The sequence below is a fragment of the Globicephala melas genome, chromosome 2 (genome assembly GCF_963455315.2).
Source record: "Globicephala melas chromosome 2, mGloMel1.2, whole genome shotgun sequence".
NCBI lineage: Eukaryota > Metazoa > Chordata > Mammalia > Artiodactyla > Delphinidae > Globicephala > Globicephala melas.
The window spans coordinates 174,174,130-174,190,903 of NC_083315.2; the positions used below are offsets into that span (position 1 = coordinate 174,174,130).

A 16,774-nucleotide genomic window follows, 5' to 3' on the forward strand; every position below is an offset into this window, starting at 1 on the left:
GTTGAGTAGGAACGTGTGCGCAGCATCTGTACGGCCCTTTGACGGCCTATTTCGAATCCCTTCTTCTGAGAGCAGGAGCTGCATCTGCCTTTAGCGTTCCTGTAAACGCCACAGCAGCCAGGACACTGCACGGTACCCCGGGTCCCCCGTGAACATTCTATAACTAACTGTTGGCTAACACTGGCTATGGGATGGCCCTCTCTAATGTGGACAAACGAAAACCAGTTCAGTGGCCATTAAGGAACACATGTGCCAGGTGATGGTGTTGATTCCAAGTTCTCTGGTAGCTATGGCGTCAAGGTCATTGGGTGGTAACTGGCAGCTTTTCTGGTATCTTGTCCTATACTTTCCCTCAAACTCAAACCGACCTGATAAATACGTACCCTGACATGCACGGACACTCTGAGTGTCAGATCTGCATCTCCATTTGCCAACTAAGACACCCCTGCTGGCATGTTGCAGATGCAACTCAAACTCAGCATGTCCCCAAACGGAAATCACATTCCCTCAAAAGCCTGCTTTCCACTCGTGGCCCTTCCTCGTCATGACGTTGCCCAAACTACAAACTCGAGCATCAGCCTTTTATCTTCGATTCTGGCTCTCCCACCTGAGCAAGTCGGCCTCCAGTGTATTTCTGATCCTTCCTCCTGTTATTGCCACAGAGATGCCTCGCTGGCAGGCATCTGGACCATAATTAGATCCTGGTTGTTCCCCTCCCCCAACATTCCTGCCACAGTGTCTTCTAAAGCACAATGCGCAAGTCACTCCCCAGCTTAGTATCCTTCAGTGACCCCGAACCAGAGTCAAAAACAAAGTCCAATTTCTCGCCAAGGAGTACTAGTCTTAATCGGAAGTCTTCGCTCCTTCACTCTCAACTCCGGCCATAACAGAATACTCCTGTGTTCTTTCACGCTTATGAGCCAGACCACTCTCACTCCAGACCTTGTAGACTTGTCATGTTGCACGTCACGCCTCGCGATTGCTGACTTTCTTGTTTCCACCCCAAGGACGTGGAGTGCTTGAGGACAAGGGTCGTGCCTTGTCTCCCCACAGAATCCCTTGCACTGGGCTTTGCACATAGTGGGCATCCAACAAATGTTTGTTGAATGAATGGATACTGGTGGCATAAACTTGTCTCAGGGAAGCCCCTGAGCCCCCTTAGAGCTCCATGGTCATAAACTAATAGTTTCAGAATTACCCTTTTTGATACAGACTTATACTGGGTTTATTAAATTGTCAGCATATATTTTATTTTAAAAATGAAAGGTTGGACTTCCCTGGTGGCGCAGTGGTTGAGAGTCCGCCTGCCGATGCAGGGGACGCGGGTTCATGCCCCGGTCCGGGAAGATCCCACATGCCGCGGAGCGGCTGGGCCGGTGAGCCATGGCCGCTGGGCCTGCGCGTCCGGAGCCTGTGCTCCGCAACGGGAGAGGCCACAGCAGTGAGGGGCCCGCGTACCGCAAAAAAAAAGAAAAAAGAAATGTTATTAACTAGAGGCATTGCTCTACCCCCCCGCCCCCCACTATTTTTCACTATTTGTTTTGGAGAAACTATTAACCCACTTAAAAGACTAATCAAAAACCGTTTCTTCTGCACAAACAGCTGTTTGAGCCTGTGCAGTTTACCTGAGGATATTCTTCTAAAAGCACACATTCAGACACCTGCAGGCACAACTCACTTTCAGGACCTCACACGACACTACTCACTTTAGATCTTTTTTTTCTTCTTTTAGCTTTCCCATGGCAGAGCCACACAGAATAATCAAACTGCTTTGCCTGGCGCCTTTCAGGAGTGAAAACTGGGGCCTAAGAGAACACAGTGGTTTCTAAGTGCCCAGTAAGACTCAGCACCTAATCATCACAGGTGAGACACCAATGCTTCCCCCATGTGAAATCCGCTCACTGTTGGGAGCCTTAACACCTAATGTATTTCTGCACTAGACAGACTGTGGAAGTAGTGTATCCAACAGTTAGCCTTCTTTCCTTGGAAAACTCATCTCCCCAGAGCTATGAGCGAGGCGAAGGAAATCACGTGACTCCTGGTCATGATGCAGAGGTTTCCTCACATGGTTTATGATCAAACCAAAATAAAGAAGAAAATAAAATCCCATTGGCGAAGCTGGAGCCTGATCTGCGGGGCGGGGCCAACAAGGAGGAGGCGGGCCTCGGAGGGCGGGCTGGACATCGGGGGCGGGGCCGACGGAGGAGTAGGCGGGGCAGCCTCAGTAGGTAGGGCCTAGCGAGAGCCCGTGAAATCGCCGCTCGCGTGGCTGACTGGCCTCTTCAGCCGCTACCGGGCACTTTCGAGCTCGGCAAGCGCCGCGGCGGCGAGGGTACGAGGCCAGAGGTCGGCGTTCGCACCCCGCCGGCTGCAGAAGTTGTAGCCATCCGTTTCAAACGTGCCTGTTCCACGCCTCACTTGCCCCCTGCTCTCTCCGTCCCGAACCTCCACAGCGGTCCCCGGTCTGTCGCCTCAGTTTGCAGCTCCAGGTTCCCTCCCCCAACTCGGCTCGGCTCACCCAGCCGCCACCGCCCCCGCCGCTCCACCTGAGACCGACTCCAGCCGGAGCGCGGCGGGGGACATCGAGGCCGCGCAGGGGCGGGGATACAGGAGAGCGTTAGGGCACGTGAGGGTGCCTCGGCCAATGGCGGGGTGTCTGGAGGGCGGTGGGGCGGGGCCGGCGCGGGGGCGGTGCGGGCGGTGCAGGAGGTGCAGGGGCGGGACCGCGGACTAGGGGCGGGGCGCGGCAGAGGGCTGGGGAGCGAAGGGGGAGGGGGAGAGGAGAGGAGGGCCGGGCCGGGCCGGGCTGGGCCGGGGGAGGGGCGGAGAGACGCCGCCGCCGCCGCCGCCGCCGCCGCCGCCGCCGCCGCCGCCGCCGCCGCCGCCGCCGCCGCCGCCGCCGCGAGCCTGGGAAAGGAGAACCGTGAGCGAGCGAACGATTCAGTCCCCGGGCGGCGGCGGCGGCGGCGGCCGGGGAGGCGCGACGGCCGGGGCGGGGGAGCTGCTGCTGCGGGGGGCAGGTGGCGGGAGCGGCGGCGGTGGTCCGCACCAGCCATGCCGAATAAAAACAAGAAGGAGAAAGTGAGTCAGGTACCGCGCCGCTGGACTGGCCGGGCGGGGAGGGCAAGGAACCGCGCGGAGGGCGGCGGGGAACTGCCCGGGAGCGGGGCCCGGCGGGGCTCAGGGGTGCTGCGAGAGCGGGGGCGCTCTCTGCCCCCTCCCGGGGTGGGGGCCGGGGGCGGCGGGTCGCGCCGGGGCCGCGGAGCCCAGGCCGGGACGGGGGTCCTGATGGCCCTGGTGGCGGCCAAGGTGGGGGGCGGCGTGGGTGCCCGCCTCGGGGCAGCGCGCGCGGTGGGCGTGAGGGGGCAGGTGGGGCCGCGCAGGTGGTTGACCCAGCCTCGCAGACGCCTGGGCAGGGGCTCCAGGGGTGAGGGTGCAGGCGCCTATCAGGGACCCCCGGCCGGGGAGATGGGCAGCGAACGGACTCCGCTTAAGGCTTAGGAAGAATCGTCTGCCTTCCGGAGGGACGCTCTGGGGCTCTGAAATACTATTATTATCCTGGGTGGCGGCGGCGGCGATGCATGTGAGTGTGCTGCGTTTGCATTTGCGGGGGGGGGGGTATGTTTTTGCTTCAGGTGGAGCTCTGTAGCGTTTCAGAATCACCCCAGAAATCCTCGCTCGCAGGGTTTAGGGTGGGAAGGAAAAAAAGGGATGTGGTGTGGATCTTTCAAGATGCTGAGAGCGCTGTATAAATGTGGGTTTACCTGTTTCTGCTTAAAGTTGTCAGTGCCACATAATGCAGACGAAGAAAACAAGGAGAATCTGAATTTGGGTGGGTGGGTGTCGCATCACAATATTGTATCTCTAAACCATACGATGTAGAATTTCTTGATGGTATTGATTAAAACTATCAAAAGTCATTGTTAAATTGTATAACTATTTGTAAAACTGCATTTTGGTTTATCTGATGTTTAGCAGTCTAAAAATTGAGAAGCTTAATTGATTCTGCTTTATGTTTCCCAGGAATCGCCAAAAGCAGGGAAAAGTGGAAAAAGTTCAAAAGAAGGACAAGACATAATAGAATCAGAGGTAACTATTCTTAAATATTCACTTTACATTTTTTCATGAACACCTTTTAACTTAGGGTAGAAAAAATGAGGGTGAGAAAACCTAGGGTCTTCTAAAATGTTTCCCTGTATGAGATTTTTTTCTAGTGTCTTTCATAATCCTCCATTTTAGTTATTTGGGTTTGTATTATTCGCCTTTGGGGAAATATAAATGTTTTAATGAAAGTTGTGCGTATCTGTGCTGCTAGTATTTTTAAGTTCATCCCCCACCCCCCAAATCTCAAATCTAGCAGCCCTCCTGTGGAGACTGGTTTCAGGGGCTCTCTCATACTGGAGTTGTTCAAGTTCCTATTAGTTTTCCCATCCTCCCTCTTCCTTTACAAGGGGCCGGATCTGTCTCTCAGCAGCTCAGCCTCTTTCTCCTGTCACCCTTGCTTTCCTGGATGCAGTCTCTGCTGCTCGTGCCCTGTGCTTTTCTCTGTTGATGTCTGTTCCCCTTAGCCTCTTTCCCCAACAATGTTGGTATATTTTGGCTTATCTAGTTTTGCTATTTTTGTGCAATCTTCTATCATCTTTCACATTTTTTTCTGTGTAGTGGCCAATTCTGACCACTTTTGCTTCTTGCCTTTGGGCTCATTGAGGAAACAGCTGGGATGCTCCATGAGGATTGTGTCTACCTGGTGGGATTGGGCTTTGATAGCATTTGCAGAGCCAGCACTTGGCTTTGCCTTTTCTTCCTTGTGACTAGTTGTTGAACTGGAGGACCTTGGGCTACGGGTCTAGGAGCTGCATGGACCCAGGCAGAGCTAATAGGCCCTTTTGAATCACTGGTAGCAGAGAAGCTGCTTAATTTGGTGTCATAGTTCTCCAGAGCTGGATTGTTGAAGTCCTTTGTCTTATCACAGATGACAGTAATTTACGAGTGTCAGACCCTTTCCTATAAGCCAAATTAGAGTAGAGTTCAGTTCTGTCTGGCAGATAAGACCATTATCTGCAGTAGCCTTTTTTTCTTTTTTTTTTTTAAGCCCCAGGTTATCTTTTCCTTATCATTTGGTACATTCTAAGCCTCCCTCCTCTTCAGGAGGTGGTTTATTCCAGCAAATCTGTTGCCCTCCCCAAAGCAAAAAACAGAAATCCGAAAGGTTCCTTAATTATCAATATTTTTGTGCCAGTCTTTCCCTGCCCTTTCTTTATAGCAGGCAGTCAAGCTTTACTGTGGCATTCTTGCATTTGACTTGATTACTTCCCTGTCACTCTTTTGACTAAATTGATTTAAATGAAATTTAGTTGCCACGCAAGGGTGTATGCCTTTCCTTTTCCCTTTTTTGGTTTATTGATCTTGCATTAAAACTGCTTAGACTTCCTAGTGCTCCCCCGAACCTTTCTTGCTCACATACCTGTCTCTCACTGTTCGTGTCACACACACAAAAATCAGCGTGTATGTTTCATTTATTCCTGTTTTAGTGGAAAGAACCTGGCTGTAAGGATGGGAAAATGTTAAGTTTGAATCTGAAGAAAACCTCTCAGTAACTCAAAGATACCAAAGCCAATGATAAGTAAAATGTGTGTTTAAGGTGGATTGGGTTCTTAGATGGTCAGTTGCTTAAGATTCTTGAGGTGTGGCCTGCAGTGTCTTGAGTGTGATGCCCCACTTGTCTTTTTGTATCTTTTCTAGCGCTACTGTCTAAGAGCTGGAGCTACAGAGCTTGAAATTACCACTGAAAAATACTGAAATGTTGGGCCCTTCACTACTTCCTCCTAAGGATCCCAGAGGCAACATGGCATATTAACATGGCAGTTGGCAGATCACTGTGTATATTTCGCAGGCGCACAAATTGAGGCACTTCCGTTCCTTTGAACTTGGAGTTGACCATTGCTTTTCCATTGTCTCTCTCACCTCAGTGTTCCTCTCTGTTCTTCATTTCTAGTCCCACCCCCTTACCAAGTGTGATGGACTCACGCAGGTGAATTAGACCATGACACACACTCGCTTCCTCTACTGTCTGCTGATACTACTCTGAACTCGAATATTTTAACCTGAACCGTTCACATAGGTCTGCAGTTCCCACGCTGCTTTTCAAACCTTTCTGATGTCACGTCACCTTCACAGTCAGCGTTGGTTCAGGTTACCCTGTGGACACCCCTCTGTTAGGATAGTTAGCATATCCAGGGCTGCCCAGCCCAAAAGGTGCAGAGTAGGTGCTCATCCGGGGCAGAGAAGTAATCCCAACAGAGAAAACGTTGAAGAACTTGGCCTGTGGTTGACTTAAATAATACACCCCTTCAAATGTGGGGAAGGTCCTTACACAGAAGTCCTGGCCGGTGATAATCTGGCCTCACGGAAAACAAAGGAGCAGGTGGCTAACATTGCAGACCACTTTGTGGTTAGAACAGGGGGACATTTGATGGCGTGGGTTTTTAGCAAGAAGTCCTGCAGTAAAGGATAGAGTGCTTCAGCCAGGGGCTTAGTGAATAAAATGCTGACTCCTGATGGCCATAAACGATGGCACCTAACTTCTGTGGCCCTGTTTCCTCTTCCCTAAAACGACTTGGTGAGTTTCAGGTTTGGCCATTTTTAAGTTTATGGGATAGATTAGGCGTGACCTCTCTTGAAAGTTTTCCCTGCAAGATATCTGGCAGGATATGTCTTCCCATGTAACAGAATACCATTAAGAGTCGTAACTGCTGCTGCGCAACTTTTGTCTTTTGGTAGAAACTCCTATTCCTTGAACGATGTGTATTGGAACATCTTTCTTTGCTTTTTTTCTCTTTCCAATAGAATGTTTAATGTTTGATTTGCTTATCCATACGTGTCCTGGGAATCTGTTTCCGCCCAGTACATCCTGCTGGTTTATTTCATAGCACACTTTTAAGGAGTGAGGATGCAAATGGGCTCACAGGTAACTTGACCTTGGAAAACTGTGGAGATGGACAGAGGGAACTCATCTTTGAGCAGCTGTTCTCAGTGCAACACTCAAGTCTGTAGAAACATAGATAGGCTCATTGGATGAACACTTAGAATCCTAGTAAATTGCTCAGAGATTCCTAAAGTCCATTTTAGGGGATCAGACCATGCAGCCCTGGGTTTTGATACCGTTATTTTAATTTGTGTACTGTGTCCAAAGTTACGTTTTAAAAAGTGTTCGCGCTTTTTGTAAAGTGATTCGTTGTAAGCACATTAAAGGTCGTTGTGTGTTTTTCTCCAGTTGTGTATCTTACTTATCCTGCTTCAGCTCAGTTTTGTTTGAAAGTCTCTACAGCAACTCTTACGTAATATCTGTTGCTGAAAGGAAAGCTGAACAATCCTCTCTCCAACTTGTTAGCTTATTTTGACCCCTTCCACCTTTAGTGGTAACTTTGCTTTCTCTTTATGACCTATCCGTTTACAGTCCCCTGGCCCCTTGCCCCCAGGGTTCCGGAGACAGGGAGCCAAGTCTTGCTGGGGTCTCATCGGTGTTGGAATTGTGTCTTAGAAATTTAAACTGAAATTTTAGAAATATTTACTAATTCATCTAGTAGTAACAGTAACACCCGTTACATGTTAATGGGAATAACGTTTTTATGAAAGACACCTTTCCATGAAACATTTTTTGACTCTCCAGTCATGTGACTCTGTAGCAGGCGTTTTAAGCTGAGTGAGTTGGAGGAGGACGAGGAAGTGGTTGTGTTGCTGTGTGGGTTTTCTGGGGAGGCGGCCGTGACTGTCCCCTCCCGAGAAGAGAGTCCCCGACTCCTGTCCCCAAACACCAAAAGCCTCTGTCTGGAGGCTGAATTCTGAGCTCAGGCTCTCACTGGGGGCCTCCCATGCCGCTTTTTCCATCGTTCTCTTCCCGACTTTTTCCAGTACAACCCTAAACTGGACTCCGGTGAAACGCAGAGAGGACTCAAAGGAATAGTACTTTAAGAACTTTTGTGGTGGGACTTCCCTGGCGGTCCAGTGGTTCACTCTGCGCTTCCACTGTGGGGGGTACAGGTTCGATCCCTGGTTGGGGAACTAATCCCGCATGCCACGCAGCCAAAAAAAAAAAAAAAAACTTTTTTGAAATTCTTACGTAATTATTTTATAGGAAATGGGAGTTCCCTGCTTTTAATTGCCATTCTTCCAATCAGTCCGCATCATCTTTGCTTAGAGCCACGGTGTTCAGGAAGGATGGCTCTGCAGAGAGGACAGTCCGCTGCTGACTGGAAGGACTTGGGGTCCGGAGGTGCTGTGAGCTCACTGTCCTCGGGGGAGTGAGGCTTCCCTGAGCCGCCCCCTCTTTGGCGCCCACTCCTGCCCTGCGCTACAAGCTGGATGCTTGGTAGGCCCTGAGTGTCTCCCACGGGTGACACCGCTGCCCTTGAGCGGCAGCCCACCCTCAGCACCATGGCCAGGTGTTCCCTGCGGGGCCGCCCTGTGATCCTGTGCATGTTCCCCAGCATCCTTGGTCAGCCCCACTAGATGCCAGTAGCTCCCCGTCCCCTCCAGTGGTGACAACCAAAAGTGCCTCTCGACGTTGCCCAGTGTCTCCTGGAGGGCAAAATGGCCCCGTGTTGCAACCACTGCTCTAGAAAGATCCCTCCACAGAGCATGTGTATTTGCTTGCAAATCATGCCTGCCACGTGTTCGTGAGAAGAGCAGTGCTGCTGAAACAAAAGGGACATCAAAACTCATGAGGGTCCCAAAGAGCTCTGATCTAGGTGGGCTGTAGCTTTCAGGTGTTTTTCATATTAGAAACTAAAATTGAAAATTTTTAAATATGCATTAATTCATCTAATAACACACCCATTACATGTTAACATAAATAGAGTCTTTTTTTTTTTTTTCGGTACGCGCTCACTGCTGCGGCCTCTCCCGTCGCGGAGCACAGGCTCCAGACGCACAGGCCCAGCGGCCATGGCTCACGGGCCCAGCCGCTCCGCGGCATGTGGGATCCTCCCGGACCAGGGCAAGAACCCGCGTCCCCTGCATTGGCAGGCAGACTCTCAACCACTGCGCCACCAGGGAAGCCCTAGAGTCTTTTTATGAGAAAACTATTTACAGAAGTTCACGGAAAAAATGGGATTGCTCTATATTTTTGCAAATCTCTTTAATGTCTGGCTTAATAAAAGACAGCTGGCCTCTCAGGTCTGCGCCTGCGTTCAGTCTGTTTTGATACCACATCTCTGGTAGCCTTGAAAAATCAACCTAACAATGGTTATAAAGGCAAAGCGTGTCTTGGTGTTATCATAAAAATAGTAGATCCCAGAAGGGGCCTAAGGGACCCCACTTTGAGAACTGTTGTAGAATACTTTTTCCCATCCTCTTTCTTGTTTATCTGAATCCTTGCATCTTTTTAGCTCCAAGTCAAGTTCATTTTTTCTAAACTTTAAAGGAAGGTTTTTCTCACCATCTTGGAGCGTATTTTGTCCATGTTTTCAGTCTGAATAGCAGTCATTTGCTGCACCAACTATTTATTATGTATAGTGCCTTGGACGCCTTTATTTCCCTGTGAGAGAGAGAGAAAGGTTTGTTTTGAGCGTCTCTCGTCCTGTGCAGGCACTGGTAAGATAAAGAGTATGCTATTGTCCTTACTCGTGAAGCACTGTTTTCTGTTACTTGTGAAGTGTCACATCTGTTGAGCTTGGACATTCAGGAGACTTGGGAGTAACTTGCCCCCGCCCCCCGCCCCAGTCAGTCACACGTGCAGCCGCTGAATAGATGGGACAAGATGGAGCACGTTCTTGTAAAGAGCCACCTGGAGCTTTGAGTGAGGAAATCAGATGTCTGAAAGCATCTAAGCAAACACAGGATCGCCATTAAATTGTGGAGTTCCTGAGTGCGTGTTGGATGTGGCGTGTGTGTAGCAGGTAAGCTGGCAGATAAGATCAGTCAGCATCCCTGTCCCTCTTAAATAAGAGCTCCGTTACATGATGTGTAATTCTAGAAAGAGTTCTTCAAGCGACTTACGTGAAATCATGTAAAGTGTTGCAGTTCGTGGAAGCAGCTGCGAGCGAATGCAAGCCTTGAGCCCTGCCCCACGGTGGTGGCGAGGTTTCCACCTGCGTGTGGGGAGCTGGGAGAGTCAGTCTGCACCAGCATGTCATGGGGACATTTTCCTAAGTCACAGGGAAAATTCCTCTGACAGATCACAACTCGAGAAAGTCTTCAGTGTTTCCTTGAATGTTGGGCACCTGCCCAGGTCAGGGAGTGATGCCATCTGGTTTGGCCCAGCATTTTGGTAACAGCCTTGCATCTTGCTGTCAGTCTGTCGTGTGGAGCGGAGACTCCCCGGGCCGTGCTTCTCCCTCAGGTTTGAGAACAGCTGATGCTGGGAAGGGCTGCTTCCCAAACGCCGGCGACAGTGTCATCTTCGTCTTCTCCACCTGGGGGAGTGAGAGAACCGGCCTAGAAATTTAACTCTCCAAGGGTGGGAGGAAGAAAATCTTTGTTAGTTGGAAGACTTTGCGTTTTCCTTTATCATAAGTGTTTTTTAAAGATGAACTTGAGCATGGCTCTAAAGGGGCGTTAGCTCCAACCTAAAGCTGGTTTTGCGCAGTGGGTACCTGGCGGCTCTGAGGTGCTGGACCTGCGCCATCCAAGAGGTTAGTTAGCCTTTAGCCACACGTGGCTGTCTAAGTTAATGAAAAATACATTAGATTGAGAAATTCAGTTCCTTGGTCACACTAGCCACATTTCAAGTGCCCAGTGGCCACACGTGGCCAATGGCTCCCCTGCTGGACAGTAGATAGGGAGCATTTCCCACTTCACAGAAAGTTCTACTGGACAGAGCTGCCTTAGACCCTAGCAGTAGCTTCCAAAATAACTCTAATGTGAGCGCACTGAACTTAACTTTGTTAGCTATCACTCTTCTTAATATGAAATATCAAATTTAAGATTAAATTTAAGAGAAAAGACATAAATTGGCAAAAGAGAAGGAGATGGGTAAAATAGGGTAAAGAAACAGGTGAGAAGGGGCTTTGGTGGTGAGGTGGGAAGGAAGCCCTGCTTACCACTTGGTCCAGGACCCGCCTACGTTCTAAAGACCCCACCGGAAACACAGAGGAGGCCCCGCCAGTCCCCACAGGAGTGGACCCAGAGAGGCCCCAGGGAGACAGCCACCTTGTCTGCTTCTCGTCTTCGTCTTTCTTTTTAGGCATCTATCTTTACGGCGGCCGGGGGGGGGGTGCGGGGGTCAGAACACACATGGTTTAAAAAAGAAAGTAGTGCGAAGTCTGTACTTTCCCATTTCACTTGATCCACTCTGAGCCCTGCATGACAGAGCAAACCTCTCTGGACTGTTCTGGTTTGCTCCGGATCGCACCGGAAGCAGTATGGTGTGGTCAGAGGGAGAGGATGGGCTCTGTAGTGGGAGGGAACATTCTCTCTCCCAGAGTCATCTTCCTCCCTTCATCTGGCCTTTCTCCTTCTCCCTCCCTCCCTCCCTCCCTCCCTCCCTTCCTTCCTTCCTTTCTTTCTTTCCTCCCTCCCTCCCTGACTTCATTCCCTCCTTCCTTCCTTCCTTCCTTTTTTTTTTTTTTTGACACATTGCCTTATTTTATTCAAAAAACAGTCTGCTCATACATGGTCCAAGAATACCGAAATAATAAAGCAAATATAATCACATGTGAAAGATTGGTCTTCAAACATCATAGCCAATGATGCCACACATGCCTGTGATCTCTCCGGCATGAAACCACGTCCACACCTCAGTGGCCACCAAACCATTCAGCAGAGCTTCCTTAACTGTGAGCTGTTTGAAGCTACCGGTTTGAGCACCACTGACAATTTTTTTCAAGCTCTGAATAGCTGTAGGGATCTCAGCAGGGGTTGGAGGGACCAGCTCAACCTTGGCATAGTGCCAAAGTATGGCCAATTGAGGCTTCAAGTAAGTCACAGCAGTGTCGACCTGCGCTGGGGCCTTCTCCGCGAGGTTATGGACAAACTGGGCTGTGGTTCTAGGACAGAAAGTCCGTCGCCCCGACTGGCCGGTTGAACGGTCATTCTCTTTCACGTTGCAGGCTTCCCTTCAGTAGATTCACTCACTCATAGTCATCCAGCAGGTACGTTCTGAGGTCCTACTACGTGCTGAGCGCCATCGCAGGTGCTGGGGATTCAGCACGGGACACAGCAGGGCCCCTGCCCTCAAGCAGTTTGCTTTCGGTGAGTGCTGTGTGCACTCGTGTTTCCAATTTCTCCACATCCTCCCTAACACTTGTTTTCCTTTTTCTCTTTTTTTTTTAATTATAGCCACCCTAGTGGGTGTGAAGTGTTATGCCATCGTGGTTTTCATTTGCATGTTGCCTAATGGCTAAAGATCTTGAGCATCTTTTCATGTGCTTATTGGCCATTTGTATATCTTCAGAGAAACGTCTGTTCAAGTTCTTTGCCAGGTTTTTTTTCCCGGATGCACTGGGTCTTTGGTGCTGCGCACGGGCTTTCTCTAGTTGTGGCAAGTGGGGGCTACACTTCGTTGCAGTGCATGGGCTTCTCATTGCAGTGGCTTCTCTTGTTGCGGAGCATGAGCTCTAGGCGCGCGGGCTTCAGTAGTTGTGGCCCGCAGGCTCTAGAGCGCAGGCTCAGTAGTTGTGGCACACAGGCTTAGTTGCTCCATGGCATGTGGGATCTTCCCGCACCAGGGCTCAAACCTGTGTACCCTGCATTGGCAGGCGGATTCTTAACCACTGCGCCACCAGGAAAGCCCCCTTTGCCAGTTTTTTAAATGGGTGTTTGTCTTTCTGTTGTTGGAGTTCTTAACGCAGGCATACCTTGTTTTATTGCACTTCACTTTGTTGTACTTTGCAGATACTGTTGTTTTTATAAATTGAAGGTTTGTGACAACCCTGTGCTGTCAGATGATGGTTGGCATTTTTTAGCAATAAAGTATTTTTAATTAAGGTGTGTACATTGTTTTAGACGTAATGCTATTGCACACTTAATAGACTACAGTATAGTGTAAACATGACTTTTATATGCCCTAGGAAACCAAACACTTCACGTGACTGCTTCATTGTGATGTTTGCTTTATTGCCGTGGTCTGGAGCAGGACCTGGAATTCCTCCAGTATCTCTGATATTGCCTGTACATTCTGGGTACTAGACCCTTATTACAAAAGTCGCAGATATTTTCTCCCATTCCATGGATTGTCTTTTCACTTTCTTAATAAAAAGTGTCTTTTGTGTCTTTGTGTGTGTGTGTCTTTGATGCACAAAAGTTTTAAATTTGTATTAAGTCCAATGTATGTTTTTTCTTTTGTTGCTTGTGGTTCTGGTGTTATATCTAAGAACCCACTGTCAAATCCAAGGTCATGAAGATTTACCTCTGTATTCTCTTAAGAGTTTTATGGTTTTAGCTCTTAAATTTAGGTCGTGAATATGACTGGTCATTGATCTGTTTTGAGTTAATTTTTGTTTATGTGTGAGGTAGGGATCCCCCCCCAATTTCATTCTTTTGCACGTGGTTACCCAGCTGTCCCAGCGTCATTGGTTGAAGAGGCTGTTCTTTTCCCACTGAGTGGTCTTGGCTCTTAATTCTGTTCCATCCATCTATCTGCATGTCTGTCCTTACGCCAGTACCACACTGCTTTGATGGAAAGGCATGCCGCTATGGGGTTTCAGCTACTGGTTAGTGTGATACAGATAAAGCAGCCGTGGAGGGAGCGGGAGATGCGTTGAGTTCCGACTCCTCGCCTCGTTCGTGTGGAATCGCCACCCGGGTGCCGCAGCCCCTTCACCGTTGGGCTTATTTCTAGTTGTTTTCCCTGCCACATCGGTGACTCGTCCCACCATCCGCCATCTGCGGGAGCCCGGGTTCCCAGAGACACCCCCCCCGCCCACGCGCCTCCGCTTCCGGGTCTTGACCTCCTGTCTAGACAACCAAAAGCCTTCTTGTGGGCCCTTCGGCTTCCACACCTGAGCCTGAGGGCCTTTTAAAAAGGGAAAGCTTTCTGTGTCATCGCCCAGCCCGAACGCTCTCCATGGCTTCCAGCTCCTTCAGATAGAGGGGAGCTCCGTAGCTAGGGCGCCTGGGGCCGCGTCGGCCTCGGCCTCGCGCCGGCTGCACGCGGGCTCTCAGTGGCGCGCGCGCGCACGCACGCACACGCACATACGCACGTGCGCGCGCGCACACCCACACGTAGAGCTCCTCCCCTTCGGGTCCTCAGAGCAGCCCTCAGACTTCACAGGCACCTCAGCTACGGGTCCCTGTGCGGGGACGTCCCCTCGGGGTTGGCAGAGGGACGGAGTTACAGCCGAGGGGGCCAGGAGCGACGCCTGGGCAGCGGGGAGGGCCTCGCCAGGACCTGAGCGTGGAGAGCGGGCCGCCAGGCCCAGCCCCAGCAGGGAGGTGGTGACCGCGGTTGCGGGAGTTTGGAGACAGCCCTTAAGCTGGAGGGGGTGATGGAGCCAGGTTTTCTTTGCTAGACGCTCACTCTGCCCGTCCCGTCCCGAGGAGAGCGCTCTGGAGGGAGGCCAGAGGGAGAGGCGGCAGGTGTTCGGGTAACTGTTGTCCCGGACGTTGGAAACCTTACCTCAGCGTGCGCCCTGTGGTGGCTGTCGATACCCCTGGCCTCGGTCTGCTCCGTGTATTGGCCGGATCACCCAGTCCTAGTGCAAAAAGCTTCGTTCGGTAAGACGCACAGTCCATTCTCCTGTCTGGGTAGGAGCAGCGGTGTTGTTTTTGCTCATGTCTGTACCCAGCTGTTTGTCACGGTCAGTATGTGCATGGCACTGGGTTCGGCATTACAGGAGAATAAAAAGGAAACGGACTTTAGTGTGCAGGACGTGTGTGTCTGTAACAACATTGGAAACGAGTACGTCTCCTAGGAGGGGCTGTTTGAGACTGTGGAGTAACCGCTAGGGCTTTCTGGGGGCATCTAGAGAAAGCCGTGCAGGATGGTTTTAACTTGGGGAATTCCGTGGAACAGGAGAGTTATGGACGGTGTTTGTAAGGAAGAAAGACCCATGCTTTCATGATTAGGTGGAAAGAACGACAGACATCGTGGTCAGAGCCCAAGAAAGCACATTTCGAGGAAGGAGCTGTTGGCTGTAGGAGAAAAGGGAACCCAGGCCCTGGCTCACGGTTCAGAGTTCTGTCTGTGCGTGGCAGTATGGCTTCTTGGAAAACTCTTTCCAAATATCCTTAAGCACCTTATTAAAAAATAAAGCAGCTCTCACTTCTTAGTAAAAATCCCATTCAAGGATGAGAGCATATAGTTGGGGGCTCAAGTCAGTGTGTCTCCTTGGCGCTCTGTAATCGGAAGGGGCTTGGCAGGGTCGTGTTTCTAGGACGAGTTTGATGGGCTTTTTAAAAGAGCCTGTGTGCACGTACAGAGTCCATCCTTGAGCAGACAGGAGGGAGTGTGTTGCACAAAGAATCTTGACAGCGGACACTCACCTCTGTGGCTGTCAGCCGTCACTGCTGGGGCCGAGCACAGCCAAGCTCCACAGGGCTCCTGGGCAAGCTCGACCCGTTAGCCTGCACGGATGACAGGGGACCCCCGGCTCTGCTGCGTGTGCCCTCACACTCATCCACCGCCTCTGCTTGAGTGCTGGCAATGCTCTTCACCTTGCATGTCAACTGCGCGTCGTGGGACAGCCTAGTTGTCACGGAGCAGGCTGGAGATGAGCACACAGAATCTGGAGCCTGGAGACGAATGCAAGGAAAGGCTAGAAACAAGGGCATTTCCTGTTGCTCAAGAGGAAAGCGCCTTTCGGTAGCCTTTACTGGTTTTTGAGGGCTGAATGTGAGCAAACAGGGAAAGCTGTCATTTATAAGGTATTCAGCTATACTAGTTTCTTGTTGGTGCTGTACAAATGACCACAAGCTTAATGGCTTAAAAGAACACAAGCTCATTATCTTAGAGTTCTGGAGGTCAGAAGTCTGAAATGGGCTGAAATTAAGGTGTCAGCCTGGCCAGTCCTTTCTGGAGGCTCTAGAGGAGAATCGTTTTCTGGGCTTTTCCAGCTTCTAGAGGCCACCTGCACTCCTTGGCTCAGGGCCCCTTCCTCTGTCATCACAGCCAGCAGCGTAGCATCTTCCGTCCTCTGACCTCTGCTTCGTGGCCTCCTTGCCTTCTCTTGTCTCGCAAAGACCTGTGTGATTACGTGGGGCCCTTCCTGATGACCCAGGATCATCTGCCATCCCAGGATCCTTAACCTCATCACACCTGCCGAGTCCCTTTTGCCAAGTAAGGAAACATATTCATAGGATCCAGGAATTAGGATGTGAACATCTTTGGAGAGTCACTATCATCAACCTATAAGGAAGAAGTTTGAAAGAAGATACGGGAAATTAGGTATATCTGTGAAGTCTCTTGAAATGTAGCATTGGTAGGGGTGGGATGTAGCCTCAAACTCCAGCAACTATAAGGGGTTGAGTTGTTTACAGTAGCGTGAAGGAGACTATCCCAGAGCAAAACTTGCATTTTTAAAAATTTTTATTTATTTTATTTATTTATTTATGGCTGCGTTGGGTCTTCGTTGCTGCGTGCGAGCTTTCTTTAGTTACGGCGAGCAGGGGCTGCTCTTCGTTGCGGTACTCGGGCTTCTCATTGCGGTGGCTTCTCTTGTTGCGGAGCATGGGCTCTAGGCGCGCGGGCTTTCAGTGGTTGTGGCACATGGGCTCCGTAGTCGTGGCTCGTGGGCTTAGTTGCTCTGCGGCATGTGGGATCTTCCTGGACCAGGGCTGGAATCCGTGTACCCTGCGTTGGCAGGCGGACTCTTAACCACTGTGCCACCAGGGAAGTCCA

The 16,774-nt window shown here is 50.6% G+C and overlaps 1 protein-coding gene, 1 long non-coding RNA gene and 1 pseudogene across 7 annotated transcripts in view; 1 reads left to right on the forward strand and 2 right to left on the reverse strand.

The window, feature by feature from the left end:
* Positions 1-2,941: 2,941 nt before the first annotated feature.
* Positions 2,942-16,774, forward strand: part of PPP2R5C (protein phosphatase 2 regulatory subunit B'gamma) — a 131,603-nt gene continuing 117,770 nt past the window's right edge. The window contains exons 1-2 of one of the 4 annotated variants that reach the window (XM_030883356.3): positions 2,942-3,090; positions 4,024-4,089. In XM_030883356.3, coding sequence (XP_030739216.2) covers positions 3,055-3,090; positions 4,024-4,089 — 102 coding nt within the window. In that variant the 5' untranslated portion in view covers positions 2,942-3,054. Of the gene's footprint in view, positions 3,091-3,502; positions 3,584-4,023; positions 4,090-16,774 lie in introns of those variants that run through there. The other 3 variants (XM_060295297.1, XM_060295301.2, XM_060295298.1) reach the window with 3 other exon arrangements.
* Positions 9,154-16,774, reverse strand: part of LOC115867229 (uncharacterized) — a 31,703-nt gene continuing 24,082 nt past the window's right edge. The window contains exons 3-6 of one of the 3 annotated variants that reach the window (XR_009563199.1): positions 15,421-15,669; positions 14,555-14,753; positions 9,997-10,412; positions 9,154-9,535 (exon numbers count right to left, since the gene is read on the reverse strand). This is a non-coding gene — a long non-coding RNA (uncharacterized lncRNA). Of the gene's footprint in view, positions 9,536-9,725; positions 10,413-14,554; positions 14,754-15,420; positions 15,670-16,666; positions 16,727-16,774 lie in introns of those variants that run through there. The other 2 variants (XR_009563200.1, XR_011377276.1) reach the window with 2 other exon arrangements.
* On the reverse strand, positions 11,669-12,125 carry LOC115867137 (ATP synthase subunit g, mitochondrial pseudogene; annotated as a pseudogene).